Source organism: Stegostoma tigrinum, chromosome 16, assembly GCF_030684315.1.
Source record: "Stegostoma tigrinum isolate sSteTig4 chromosome 16, sSteTig4.hap1, whole genome shotgun sequence".
Lineage (NCBI taxonomy): Eukaryota > Metazoa > Chordata > Chondrichthyes > Orectolobiformes > Stegostomatidae > Stegostoma > Stegostoma tigrinum.
Genome location: NC_081369.1, coordinates 30,024,854 through 30,038,070, shown reverse-complemented (window position 1 = coordinate 30,038,070; position 13,217 = coordinate 30,024,854). Strand labels below are relative to the sequence as shown.

The following is a 13,217-nucleotide window of genomic DNA, read 5'->3' as shown; positions in this document are numbered from 1 at the left end:
AAATTACAGTAGAGGTAGACTGAAGAATAGTAAGGTACAGAAGGATCAATGTGTCCTCAAATATGAATGATAAAACCTTAGCATGCAGCTACATCAAGTAATTCAGGAAACAGATGGAATGTTGGCCTTTCTTACAAGAAGGATCGGTTATAAAGAAGTCAAATCTTTGTACATCTGGGCATGGGTCTGGAGTACTATGATTAAATTACTATGATTATTTAAGAAGGGATGTACTTGCAATGGAGGCAGTTCAGAGAACTGGTCCAAATCCACATCCCTGCCAATGAGTTATCATGTACTTTTACGCTTTGACATCCTAATCTGCCTTTCTTCTCAGTAATCCTGTACTCTTCCAACTCCACTCACACCTTCTAGCCTCTATCTTATCTCTTTACATGTCTTAATCAACCACACCTCATGGATTCCATTCTACTTTTATTCCTGAAGGTGATATTCCATCTCATGGTGGCATTCTCTCTCTCTTCATGCATCTATTTCTGCGCCTTCTCATACTTGTTTCATTCTGTGTCTCCTCACACATCGAACTGTTAGTTCTGTATTACTGACACAACCACATGCTTTCATGAGAGTTAATGAAATGTAAATGAGACAATGGTATGACAATATCTAGAATTATCTGGAATTTTCAATATATTTTCTTTCTTTATATATTTTCCATGTTAATTTGTGCATATAAGTATCGAACATTTTTGAAAAACAGTACAATTACCTTGTTCACAGTCTGCAATCCAATAAAAGGGGATGTGGAGTCGGGGTGATATTACATTTTATGTGAAGAACTAAGAATGCTGCATTATCTTTATATTTCATATTCATTTTTGTCTATAAGCTGAACACTCAGAGCACTGAGGGAAAATTACATAAATTTGTTTTATCACAGCAAGTTCCAAAGTAGTGCTCAAAAAAATCTGCCGACAGTCATTTAAGTTCATTAAAGCACTGTGGGGCCCCAATCATCAATCATAGGAAACAGCAAAATGCAGTTAAGTTTTAAGTTTTTCTTATTTTCAGACTTTTATTGACTTTAAAACAAATTGAAGCTGAGTATTGACCCAGATTTTGTGATAATAAGAATGGTGCAACTATCCATATATTGAGATAAACTGGTCAGCAATGTCTGGACCAGGAACAGCCTTAGTGGACGTTGATACTGACGGATGGGTGTAAGAAAACAATTAGATAAGGTTGGGTGTCAGTGGTAGCTATTCAAAGAAGCAGGTGGCCTTGGAAAGAGGAATGGGTGGAGCAGCATTGTGTTGGACTCAGAGTACTATGCAGAAGGATATTGAATTCAGTGAGGAAGTTGGCACTTGAATGTGGTATACCATTCACTCTTTTTTGCTCTGATGATTTCACAAAGTCTCTTTACATATTGAACCCATAAGAAAAGAGGCAGTGGAGTATGTGAGAAAATGGATCTCAGAAGCTTATTTTTGTTTTCTCTTCTGGGGTTAATCTCCCTCAATTTAAAGTTGTTTTTAAAATCTAATTTGTTGGGAATTGTCAGTTTGATCTGATCTAGCCATGTACATACATTCCCTTCAACATTGAAACAATGGTGTATTTCAGTGTGTTCACCATATGCTGAAAGGAACAGGTCTCTATTCATTTGTGTGACTGTGGTTTTAGATCCAAGGTAATTTTTTATAAGACTCTAGATACATCCGTTTACTCTCTCATGTCCACAGTCTGCTTTTCACTGCATTGTTGAAAAAGTAGAATGTGTATTAGTAGAAATGATATGGAAAATCCAGACTTTATTGTTAATTACTCATTTTTCAATTATAATATAATTGAGGAGCTGCTTCTAATACCATCTGTTCTGGCTGGTAGCTACTTTGTAGTCCTAATGATCAATTTTGGATCAGAGAATTCCTACATTGTGAAAAGAAGCTATTTGGCACATTGAGTAGCACCAATCCTCTGAAGATCATCACATCCAGATCTATCAGCAGCGCCCCCGCCATGCTATCTTAATAACCCTGCATTTTACCATGGTTAATCAATCTAGCCTGCACATCCCTGGACACTACATGGCAATTTAGCATGGCCAATCCAACTAAACTGCATATCTTTGGACTCTGGGAGTGAAATAACTGCACAACAGCCAGTATCCTGTCACCAGGTCACCCTTTATTTACACACGTGCGGTACATGGACTCTGACCAGCTAGCTTAGAGCCGGTCCCTAGAGGGAAGAGGCTGTCTGCAACTTCTTCTGTTTATATCTGTCAGCGAGGGCTCCCTGAGTGGCCCATGCAGGGATTTCATACTGAATGAGATCCACCTGGCCAACCATGTACCAATCACTACAGGAAGAAACCGATCACGCGGTAGAAACTCATGCACGCGCAGAAAGAATGTTCAGGCTCCACACAGGTTGTCACCTAAGGCTGAAATTGAACCTGGGTCCCTGGCACTGTGAGGCAGCTGTATTAAGCACTGAACCACCGTGCTGCCATGGATGGTGTCGACCTTCTTGAGTCTTGTTGCCTCAGTTCAGGAAAGTGAGAGTATTCCATCACAATCCTAGTTTGTGCAAATGGCCTTTGTCTTCATACATTTTTACCATTGTTAAATTCTGCATTCCTTCCTGCCGTGATCTTGAATTATCCAAATTGTTGTTCTGCTTTATAGTCTTGACTTTACTCATTAGATCTTTTAGTGCAAATTTTCCAGAACTTTTCTTCCTCCCAATAAGTTTAATGCCCACAATGTCAATCTAATTACTTGACTTCCTAGGACTTTGGATCCCAGCCCAGTAACTGCTCCCACCTTTCTCCAGTACTGATGCCCTGAATGAAAACTATCACCTCCTACCATAACTTAGCCATGCATTCACACCTGTAAACTGTTTGACCTTATGCCAATTTGCAGGTGGGTCAGGTAGTAATCCAAAGAAGATTATTATTTGCGGTTTTAGTTTATAATTTGCACGCTCGCTCCTCAAACTCATTCAGCAGAAACTCAGTCCTTGTCCTGTCTATGTGGTTGGTTCTTACACAGAACATGATAATCAAATCTTCTGTTCATTGTTCTTTTCTAGTGCAGGGATGTCATTTTTGCAACTTCAGAGAACAGTATCTATCCCTCTGACAATGCATCCTCCAAGCCAACCACATCCCTTTTTACTTTTGTCAGAAAGCCTGTTCTCCCTGCAGTTTCTCTTCTCATTCACACCAGTAGTAAATACATTGAATCTTTTGGGCAACAGCAAAGACTAAAGGTTCTCTATCATTAAATTTGCAGTTCCTTTTCTTGTTTCAGTCATAGTAACATACTCCTGTCCAAAGCTATTAACTAAATTAAATGACTAAACAGCTTAAATGGTGTCGCTGCTTCTTGGTATCAAGTAAAATGTCTGGCTAACTCCCTCTCTCTCCAATACATTGTAAGGCTACATCTCAAATTCCAGATCACCAGCTCTGAGCCAAAGCTGCTAAAGTTTCAGACATTTAGTGCAATTGTGTTTGTTTGGGACCAACCACAATGCTCTCCACAAAGAGCCAGCAAACCCTTTGCAGTGCTATATCTATAATTTTACTTAAGTTTCTGGAAATAACTCAATTCAGTTAATTTTGCTTTAATGAGTTTAAGTTTTTCATGTAATCGAAGATTAATTGTAGATTTTTAGTTGAAACCAATTTCCTAGCTTTGGGAGTACATGTAAAGTATTATTCAATAACAAATCATCAACATGATGTCCTGCATAATCACCAAGTCCCAGAGTTATTTATAACATCTAAATGGATACTATAGAAAATGTGTTACTTGTTGAACATAATTTTTTTTCCTTTAGTTTTGATCCTTACCTTACACGATATCGTTGAGTCTTCTGTTTATTTGTTGACATGACCAAAAATTTAGCGGAATAAGAAGACACTGGTGAAAACTAAATGTGCCCAAGAAGCAGAAATTGGTCTTCAAGATGTATGCATTAGTCTGTAGGCAACTGATGAAGCAGCTGACACCTCTTTGATGATGCCTGGTCTGGCATCCTTCAGGGAGCTAAAATCAGGTTTAAACTCAACATTGACATTACAATCTCAATGTTGCTGTCTCTGACTTGGAGCCTAAGATGATATACTTGGACTAGACCGTGGACAAATTTGTACACTAGGACCTGCTGAAATGGTTCCTGCTTTATTGGTGGATATGGTCAACTATCGTCTGGTTCTTGACTTTCCTGGCATATCTCTCTTCAAGTGTTGCCACTGAAAGCATGTCATGCTGTGATTTCCACATTCAACATTCCACATTCATCACATTGTGATGAACACATTCAACACAAAAATTCATACATTCTTTGTGTACCTTAATAGAGCCATTAAATCTACTATGCCAGTTTCATTTGCAATGGCAGCCTCTGTTTGTACTAATTATCTGTCAACTTAGGTATGCTTATCTCTCGATGAATATGTAGGTGCACAGGTGTGAACATAAGAGGTCTGCAGAGCATCTTATCAGCAGCCAAACCTGATTTTGTAAGCTCTCCTCTTTCTCCTCATGTCGAGGAAGGGATTCCAATTTAAGGCCTATCGTGCCAGTATAGGAAGTGGGCACAAATCAGGAATGACTTAAAACAATTTATGCAAAGGCTTGCAAAAACTAAGTGCCAGCAGCAAACATAAATGAACAAAAATGGTTTAAAAAGACCAAATTAGGTAAATTTTATCTAAATTGTAATGTTCTTTCCACAGTCCATTGTACATGTACAGCTACCATGCCATCTAAATACTAGATTGCCAGAAAATATTCATATGTTTAAGATAAGTTTTACTGCTATGGTTGAACAGGTCTATTGATAAATTGAGAAGGGTCCAAATGGACATGTTTCCACCAGCATGTGACTTTCTACCATTATTTGATTCGAGCCATCTTACTATAAACTTGCTTAGAAGGAAAATGATATAGGCTTCAATATTCAGGAAGGAAAACAGACATTGTGATGTAAACTGATTACTAAACGTCTTCTGCCTGTGTCATAACTTTGTGATGATGTTTAACAGGTAACTTTCATTCAAAATCTTGTTTTCTGTGTGGAAAGAAGCTATCGCAGGCCAGATTTTGGTATGTGGGAGAGAGGGAGCAAATATAACAATGGAAGCACTGAACTGCATTCAAGGTATACTGTTTCACATCCTTATGAATATTTTAGACCTACATTTTGTATGTTGATTACATGTATAAATGGGAAAAGAAAACGGTTGGTTTTGCCATAATGTGGTACGAAAACATAAAATGCAATGAGGATGATGCAATTTTTTTAAACTTAGCAACATTTTATTTTTCTTGCATGCTTTTTCCTTTTCTAGGATCATGAAAAAAAATTTCCAGTCTGAAGTAGCCATTTATGTTGAACATTTTTACAGCATTACTTTCTGTTTCTATTACTGTACACGTAATTGCGTCTATGATTTAGGAAGGTCTAGGGTGATTTTCCTGACTCTGTGCAACCAACTTCAGAAGGCTAGAAGCTCCAGGGAATTTTGTTGACTATTTGATATTTCAAAGACATCAGCTTGTGCAATGTTGTAAAATTCCTAACAGCACATTAAAAATGGTACTGGGATGTCAAGACTATTAGTAATAGCATTACCACTGTAATAAATCATTTTAAGCAAAAGAAAATTACAATGACATCTGTTTCCCCAAATTCCCTTTTCTCCAGTCTCTTTTACAACTATGATATTTCTTTCCTATTTTATGTTTAAGCATTTGAACAAATGTGGCAAGTGGTATTCTCTATGGATCTGAATCAGGGCCTTCGTTATCTACCATTAGTTTTAATGACTGGAGTGAAAGAACAGAGTTACGTGCCTAAGTTTATAGATGATACTGGAAGATTTACAGTTCAAGAATTGTGTACATTATTATGGAAGTTATTAAGGGGCATACGCAGACTACTTGGAGTTGAGACAAGCAAATCGGCATATTTTTTCATGGTGACAGACTAGGACCTGGCGCCCTGTTACTCAAAGCTGGCAACACAAATTACACTGAGGTAATGGGAACTGCAGATGCTGGAGAATCCGAGCTAACAAAGTGTGAAGCTGGATGAACACAGCAGGCCAAGCAGCATCTCAGGAGTGCAAAAGCTGACGTTTTGGGCCTAGACCCTTCATCAGAAGAGGGGGATAGGGAGAGAATCCTGAAATAAATAGGGAGAGGATCCTGAAATAAATAGGGAGAGAGGGGGAGGCGGACCGAAGATGGGTAGCTGAGAAGATAGGTGGAGAGGAGAGTATGGGTGGGGAGGTAAGGAGGAGATAGGTCAGTCCGGGGGCGGGGGAGGACGGACAGGTCAAGGGAGGGGCGGGATGAGATTAGTAGGTAGGAAACAGAGGTGAGGCTTGAGGTAGGAGGAGGGAATAGGTGAGAGGAAGAACAGGTTAGGGAAGCGGGGACGGGCTGGGCTGGTTTTGGGATGCAGTGGAGGGAGGAGGGATTTTGAAGCTGGTGAAATCCACACTGATACTATTGGGCTGCAGGGTTCCCAAGTGGAATAAGAGTTGCTGTTCCTGCAACCTCTGGGTGGCATTATTATGGCACTGCAGGAGGCCCAGGATGGACATATCGTCTGCGGAATGGGAGGGGGAGTTAAAATGGTTTGCGACTAGGAGGTGCAGTTGTTTATTGCGAACCGAGCGTAGGTGTTCTGCAAAGTGGTCACCAAGTGTCCGCTTGGTTTCCCCAATGTAGAGGAAGCCACACTGGGTACAGCGGATGCAGTATACCTCATTGGCGGATGTGCAGGTGAACATCTGTTTGATGTGGACAGTTATCTTGGGGCCTGGGATGGGGTTGAGGTAGGAGGTGTGGGGGCAAGTGTAGCAGTTCATGCGGTTGCAGGGGAAAGTGCCGGGTGTGGTGGGGTTGGAGGAGAGTGTGGAGCGGACCACGGAGTCGTGGAGAGAGTGATCTCTTCAGAAGGCAGACAAGGGTAAAGTTGGAAAAATGTCTTTGGTGGTGGGGTCGGATTGTAGATGGCGGAAGTGCCGGAAGATGATGTGTTGTATCCGAAGGTTGGTGCGGTGGTATGTGAGGATTGAGGACTAGAGGATTATTTCAGAATCTTCTCCCCATCCCCCTTTTCTGATGAAGGATCTAGGCCTGGAACGCCAGCTTTTGTGCTCCTAAGATGCTGCTTGGCTTGCTGTGTTCACCCAGCTCCACACTTTGTTAACACAAATTGCACAGGTTACTAAATTAGTACCAAATATTCAGATAATCAGTACTCCCCTGGAAGGAGGGAAACTGCTATCCTTACCTCCTCTAGCCTACATGTGACTCCAGACCCACAGCAATATGTTTGACTCTTAATTGCCACCTGGGAAGTTAGGAATGGGCAATAAATGCTGGCCAGCCAGTGACACCCTTATCCTGTGAATGAATGAAAAAAAAATGCTGTATTATCTTGCTTTGTGTTTACTTGAATTTAAAATATCGAGTTTGTTTAGTTGCATTGTTTTAAATGATCAAATAGTGCTCCGGTTTCCTCCCACAGTCCAAAGATGTGCATGCTAGGTGGATTGGCCATGCTAAATTCCCTACTATGTTCAGGGATGTGTAGATTAGGTGGGTTATAGGGGATGAATCTTGGTGGGATGCCCTGAAGTCGGTATGGGCTTGTTGGGCTGAAAGACCTGTTTCCACACTATAGGGATTCTATGATCTATGATTCAGTGGGTACATACAGAGAATCTATTTGTTCTATCGTTGGAATACAGAGCAATGATGCATAATCTGAAACTAGGGTCAGCATTCACAGTGCCAGAGGTTGGGTTCGATTCCATTCTCAGGTGACTGTTTGTCTTTGTATGTTCTCCCCATGCCTCATGGGTTTCCTCTAGTGGTCTGGTTTCCTCCTACAATTCAAAGATGAGTAGTTTAAGTAGATTGGTCACTTTAAATTGTCCGCAGTGTCCAAGGGATCTGCAGGTTAGGTGGATGAGTATAATAAATGCGGGGTTAGCCTGGGGTTAGGTTGGGTGAACTAGGTGTCAGGGTATACAGGTACCCTGCTGCTAAGAGCCTCCTTAACAGGTGCATGCGTACCCTCATTACCATTGCTGTTGGTGGCAGTGGGATCATTCTCGACGGGAGATGGAAGAGCCGGGCAACTCTGAGTATACAGAGGAAAAAATCCTTGGGATCTCTATCGATTGCTTCTCCCTCTGGATGCCTGCTGGAACTATCCTGTTCCCTTTAGAAGAATGGACACCTTGCACTCTGGACTTGTTCATGATACTGAGCACCCACAGATAGAGTGATAGAGCGAAGGTCTGAGCAAATATCTGGCAGCCATTGAGCTTTCGGCCAGACGTGGGTCCTTAAGTTGATATCACCCTTTCTATCCTGGCAGCCAAATACTCATTACTGGAGCCACCACAATAGTAAGAACATGAAGGAACCCTCCATATTTCCCACCAGCCAACCAAGGGTCTTTGGCACAGTTGATTAATGTTCCCCTGCTTCTTTCTGCAAGTTGACCATGTAACATAAGTGCGAAAGTAGAGGCATATCTTCTGCATGAGGCTGAACAGGCACCTGGTGTTCAGCAGTCCTCTGAATGTAAGAGGTCTCAGAAATTTCTTCCTCATGTCAATGATGTGCTCAATAGATTGTGTCATAGAGTTTAATCTAGCTTGAGTATCCACCAAGGTGATTGAATCTGTGCCTTGCCAGTGAGTTTCTGTGGTTTGAAAGGCATCCTGCTCAGAGATAAAGCTGGTAACAAAGAGTTCAGCTTACAGCTTCTTGTGCTGAATCTGTGCTAGGTGCTACTAGTGCAATCAGAATTATTTGGTGAAGATGCAGAAAAGCTTATGCAGTGTAATGTGATTCCTTTTGTGCACAAAAGATCAGATCATACTATTACTTATTGGGTTCCAGGCCATTCTTGTCTCCGAAATGTCACAGGGGCAGTTCCAGTCTTTCCCAGCCAGTTGCACAGCCCTCTTCAAATTGGGTGGGATCTTGATAACTGGCACCCCTCAACTGTTTTTGCCCCACGCAGTAGGGTTGTGTGCCATTTGGCCCATAATAACACAAAGAGAAATAAAAACTGAAATTCTTGGAGAATATTCTATACAATAATAAGAATAAAGTAGCATAATATGTAGAGAGAAAAATGGTGTTAATGTTCAAATCAAAAATGACTTCTTCAAAACTGAAGGGGGTTTTGAAATACTGGATTTTATGCTGTTGCCGAAAAGCGATAAAGAACAAATGGAATTGATGGTGAAAGCCACTGCCGCTGACCTGTGTTCCACTGACCTCTGCCCAAGCCAGGTGGGTTTGTTGGGATGGCCTTCTGGTGCTATCCCCTGGTCTCAGGACATACCTGAGAACTGAGTCTGCAGGAGGTAGTGAGGGAACCAACAGGAGGGGAAAAAAAGCCTCACTTCATCTTTACTCCTGCTTACATCGGTCTATGACAATATCGGTAAATATCAGATCTTTGCTTAATTGTATAATGTTCAAGTATTTTTCTTTTAGTGATTACTTTCCCCTTTTTCCTAATTCCTGCCAGTTCATGCAATGACTCAAATTGCGAAATGACTTTCAAAAAGCTCACTTTCAACAAATTTCACTTGGTAAATGAGAATCTACGGGCTGGAGTAGGCCTTTCAGCCCATCAAGCCAACTGTACCATTTGATAAGCTCATGGCTGATCATCCACCTCACTGCGTTTTTAACCACTCTGCTTTCATTGGTGCTTACGTCATTGTATTTAGAAATCTGTCAATCACTGTTTTGAATTCAATCAGGTGATATATCTGAAATCAAGAATCTACTGATGACTATGAAACCATTGCCAATTGTAGGAAAAGCTCATCTGGCTCACTAATCTCCTTCAGCGAAGGAAATCTGCCATCCTCAGCTGGTATGGTGGATATGTGACTCGAGACCCACTGCAGTATGGTTGACTCTCAAATGCCCTCTGAAGTTCCCTAGCAAGCCACTTAGTTGTACCAATTGCTATGAGGTCTCAACAAAGAAGTGAAACTGAATGGACCACCTGGCATCGACCTAGGTGCTGGAAAAAACAATGGGAGAAATAGCTGTGAGGCTATCAATGTGGACTTCACCAGTTTCAACATCTCCCCTTCCCCTACTGCATCCCTAAACCAGCCCAGTTCGTCCCCTCCCCCCACTGCACCACACAACCAGCCCAGCTCTTCCCCCCCCACCCACTGCATCCCAAAACCAGTCCAACCTGCCTCTGCCTCCCTAACCGGTTCTTCCTCTCACCCATCCCTTCCTCCCACCCCAAGCCGCACCCCCATCTACCTACTAACCTCATCCCACCTCCTTGACCTGTCCGTCTTCCCTGGACTGACCTATCCCCTCCCTACCTCCCCACCTATACTCTCTCCACCTATCTTCTTTTCTCTCCATCTTCGGTCCGCCTCCCCCCTCTCCCTATTTATTTCAGTTCCCTCTCCCCATCCCCCTCTCTGATGAAGGGTCTAGGCCCGAAACGTCAGCTTTTGTGCTCCTGAGATGCTGCTTGGCCTGCTGTGTTCATCCAGCCTCACATTTTATTATCTTGGGAGAAATAGCTGTGTTGACTTTGAAAAGTTCTCATTCCTAACATCTGGGAACTAGTGCCAAAATTGGGAGAGCTGTCTCACAGACTAGTGAAGCAACTGCCTGACCTAGTCATACTTGCAAACAATATCCTAGACACCATCAGCACGTGGATGGGCAAATCCAGCAGAGGTAATGGCACAATGTTATACAGTCAGGAGCGAGTTACACTGGAAGTCCTCAACTTCGACTCCAGACCCCCATGAACGGTCATGGCTTTAGGCCAGATATGGGCCAGGAACCGTCCTGCTGATTACTATGTACTGTCCTTCCTTGGCTGTTGAATTGTAGTCCTCCGTGTTCAACAACATGGAGGAAACACAGGGTGGCAAGGGTGCAAAATTTACTGAGTGGGGAGTTCAGTGTTCACCACCAGGAGTAGCTCAGCAGCAGCACTATGGATTGAACTGGTCAAGTCCTAAAGGACATACCTGAGAACTGAGTCTGCAGGAGGTGGTGAGGGAACCAACAGGAGGGGAAAAAAAAGCCTCACTTCTTCTTTAATACTGTTTACATTGGTCTATGACAATATCGGTAAGCTTGGTCACCATACAGTCATTGTGGAGACAAAGTACCTCCTTCACATTGAAAATACCCTCCATTGTGTTGTGTCGCACTATCAATGTGCTAAATGGGACAAACTTTGAACAGATCTAGCAGCTCCAGATTGGCCATCCATGAGGCCACCAACAGCAGCAGCAAAATTGTACTGCAATGCAAACTGCAACCTCATGGTCCGCATATCCTCTACGCAACCATTACAGTCGGTTCTGATATAACACGTGTTTCTTCAATGCGAATTGGTTTTAAAGAGTTTGAAAAATTATTTGTTGAATGTGAACTTTCCCTCCCTCTGTTGGCTGTAACGCAATTCTGTCTCCATCACTTTAAATGTCACGGTTATTGTGTGATTTTCTAACAATGCGAGATTGCACAAGAATGGAACTACCAATTTAAATCAGAACTACCATCAAGCCAGAGGTTCAATGGAGAGTCCAGGAGGGCGTGCCAGGAATATTTCATTATTGTCAACGTATGGATTTAAAAATCAAATTGCATGTTTGTCATACATGCACAATGTTTAATAATTTGAAATTTGGTTAATTCATCAAAATTTCATCAAAAAAATCGCCCATCTAAAATGCACACAAATATATGTTTCTGAGATGCTTATTGTATTGATTTTTTGCATTACTGAGATTTCAAAGATGCCAATTTGTTTCACAGTTCAGTTGGTATGGCCAAAGCTGCGTTGGAAGCAATCAATGGCTTTAATCTCTTCGGCAATCAGGTATTTTGAATTATATTTATTGCTTGTTTGTTTCCATGTCAGACTTGGTAATTGTCAGTAATCCATCATCAGTTATGAAGGAAAAGGCACACAAAGTCACAAAACAGTGCATCATATTCACAAGCAGCCTAGTGTTTATATAGGATCATATTTTTGAATTGACTTGTATGGAAAGTTAATGATTGTAAATTGCCCAACTATGAAAAGTAAATTCATAAAAACAAGCAACATTGAGATACAACATTTTATTTAATTTTTGAGGGTCTTGAAGGGAAAATTGATTTGCTTTAAATTATTTGAAAAAAATGCAATTTACATAATTATATGACCGTATTTTAAAGATCAAGTCCAATACAAGGTTTATTTGCTTGTTGCAAATTCCTTCCTATCCCTTCTGTAGGTTGAGTTAAAACTGAATATTTCCTTGTTTAATATGCAGATGTTATTGTAAAATGTTAAAACCATCAATAGTGTGCACGGTAGAACTGAAGCATTACATTTTATCCAACATACTGAAAGTTTTACAACGTAATCCTTAAATTCAAATCAACAATTAGCATCCCTCAACAGTGATGATACTTCTGTGTCGCTAAAAGAACTGGATCCACAGACTTGTTCAAATATGCCCGTCAGTTTCTTATTCTTCTATTTCTATCTAGGTGAAGTCCCATCTCATCTGTTGTGAGTTAAGTTGGGGCCATTCAGTTCATTGTACCTATATTGGTTCTTCAAATGACCGAGTGTCAATCACCTGCTTTTCCCCCATTTCCTTGCACATCACTTCTGTCCAAATAATCATCGCATGCCTTCTTGAGTGTCTCAGTTCGATCTTCCTCCACCTCAGTTCCAGGCAAAACACATCCAAAATTATTGATAATAAAATGTGAGGCTGGATGAACACAGCAGGCCAAGCAGCATCTCAGGAGCACAAAAGTTGATGTTTCGGGCCTGGACCCTTCATCAGAGAGCCTCTCTGATGAAGGGTCCAGGCCCGAAACGTCAGCTTTTGTGCTCCTGAGATGCTGCTTGGCCTGCTGTGTTCATCCAGCCTAACATTTTATTATCTTGGAATTCTCCAGCATCTGCAGTTCCCATTATCTCCAAAATTATTGAGTTTATTTCCTGTGTCCTGCTAAATTTTGTATACTTCTGAATGATTTCCATTGAAATAAATATTTTCAATGCTGCACAGCCCTTATCCACCATATCTCTTCCCTTTGCTGTTCTTCCTTGTTAATAAGTGGGTATCTAATAGATTCCACTCAAATAGCGTATAGATTTTTGACCATTTTTAGCTCATAAAGAACAAA

General features: G+C 41.3%; 1 protein-coding gene across 5 annotated transcripts in view; it reads left to right on the top strand.

Moving 5' to 3' along the window:
* The window catches only part of phkb (phosphorylase kinase, beta), a 238,112-nt gene that overhangs the window by 86,947 nt on the left and 137,948 nt on the right, over positions 1 to 13,217 (top strand). For all 5 annotated transcript variants that reach the window (XM_048546675.2, XM_048546671.2, XM_048546672.2 and 2 more), the window contains 2 exons: positions 5,030 to 5,145; positions 11,844 to 11,907. In XM_048546675.2, the coding sequence (XP_048402632.1) occupies positions 5,030 to 5,145; positions 11,844 to 11,907 (180 nt within the window). The remainder of the gene's footprint in view (positions 1 to 5,029; positions 5,146 to 11,843; positions 11,908 to 13,217) is intronic.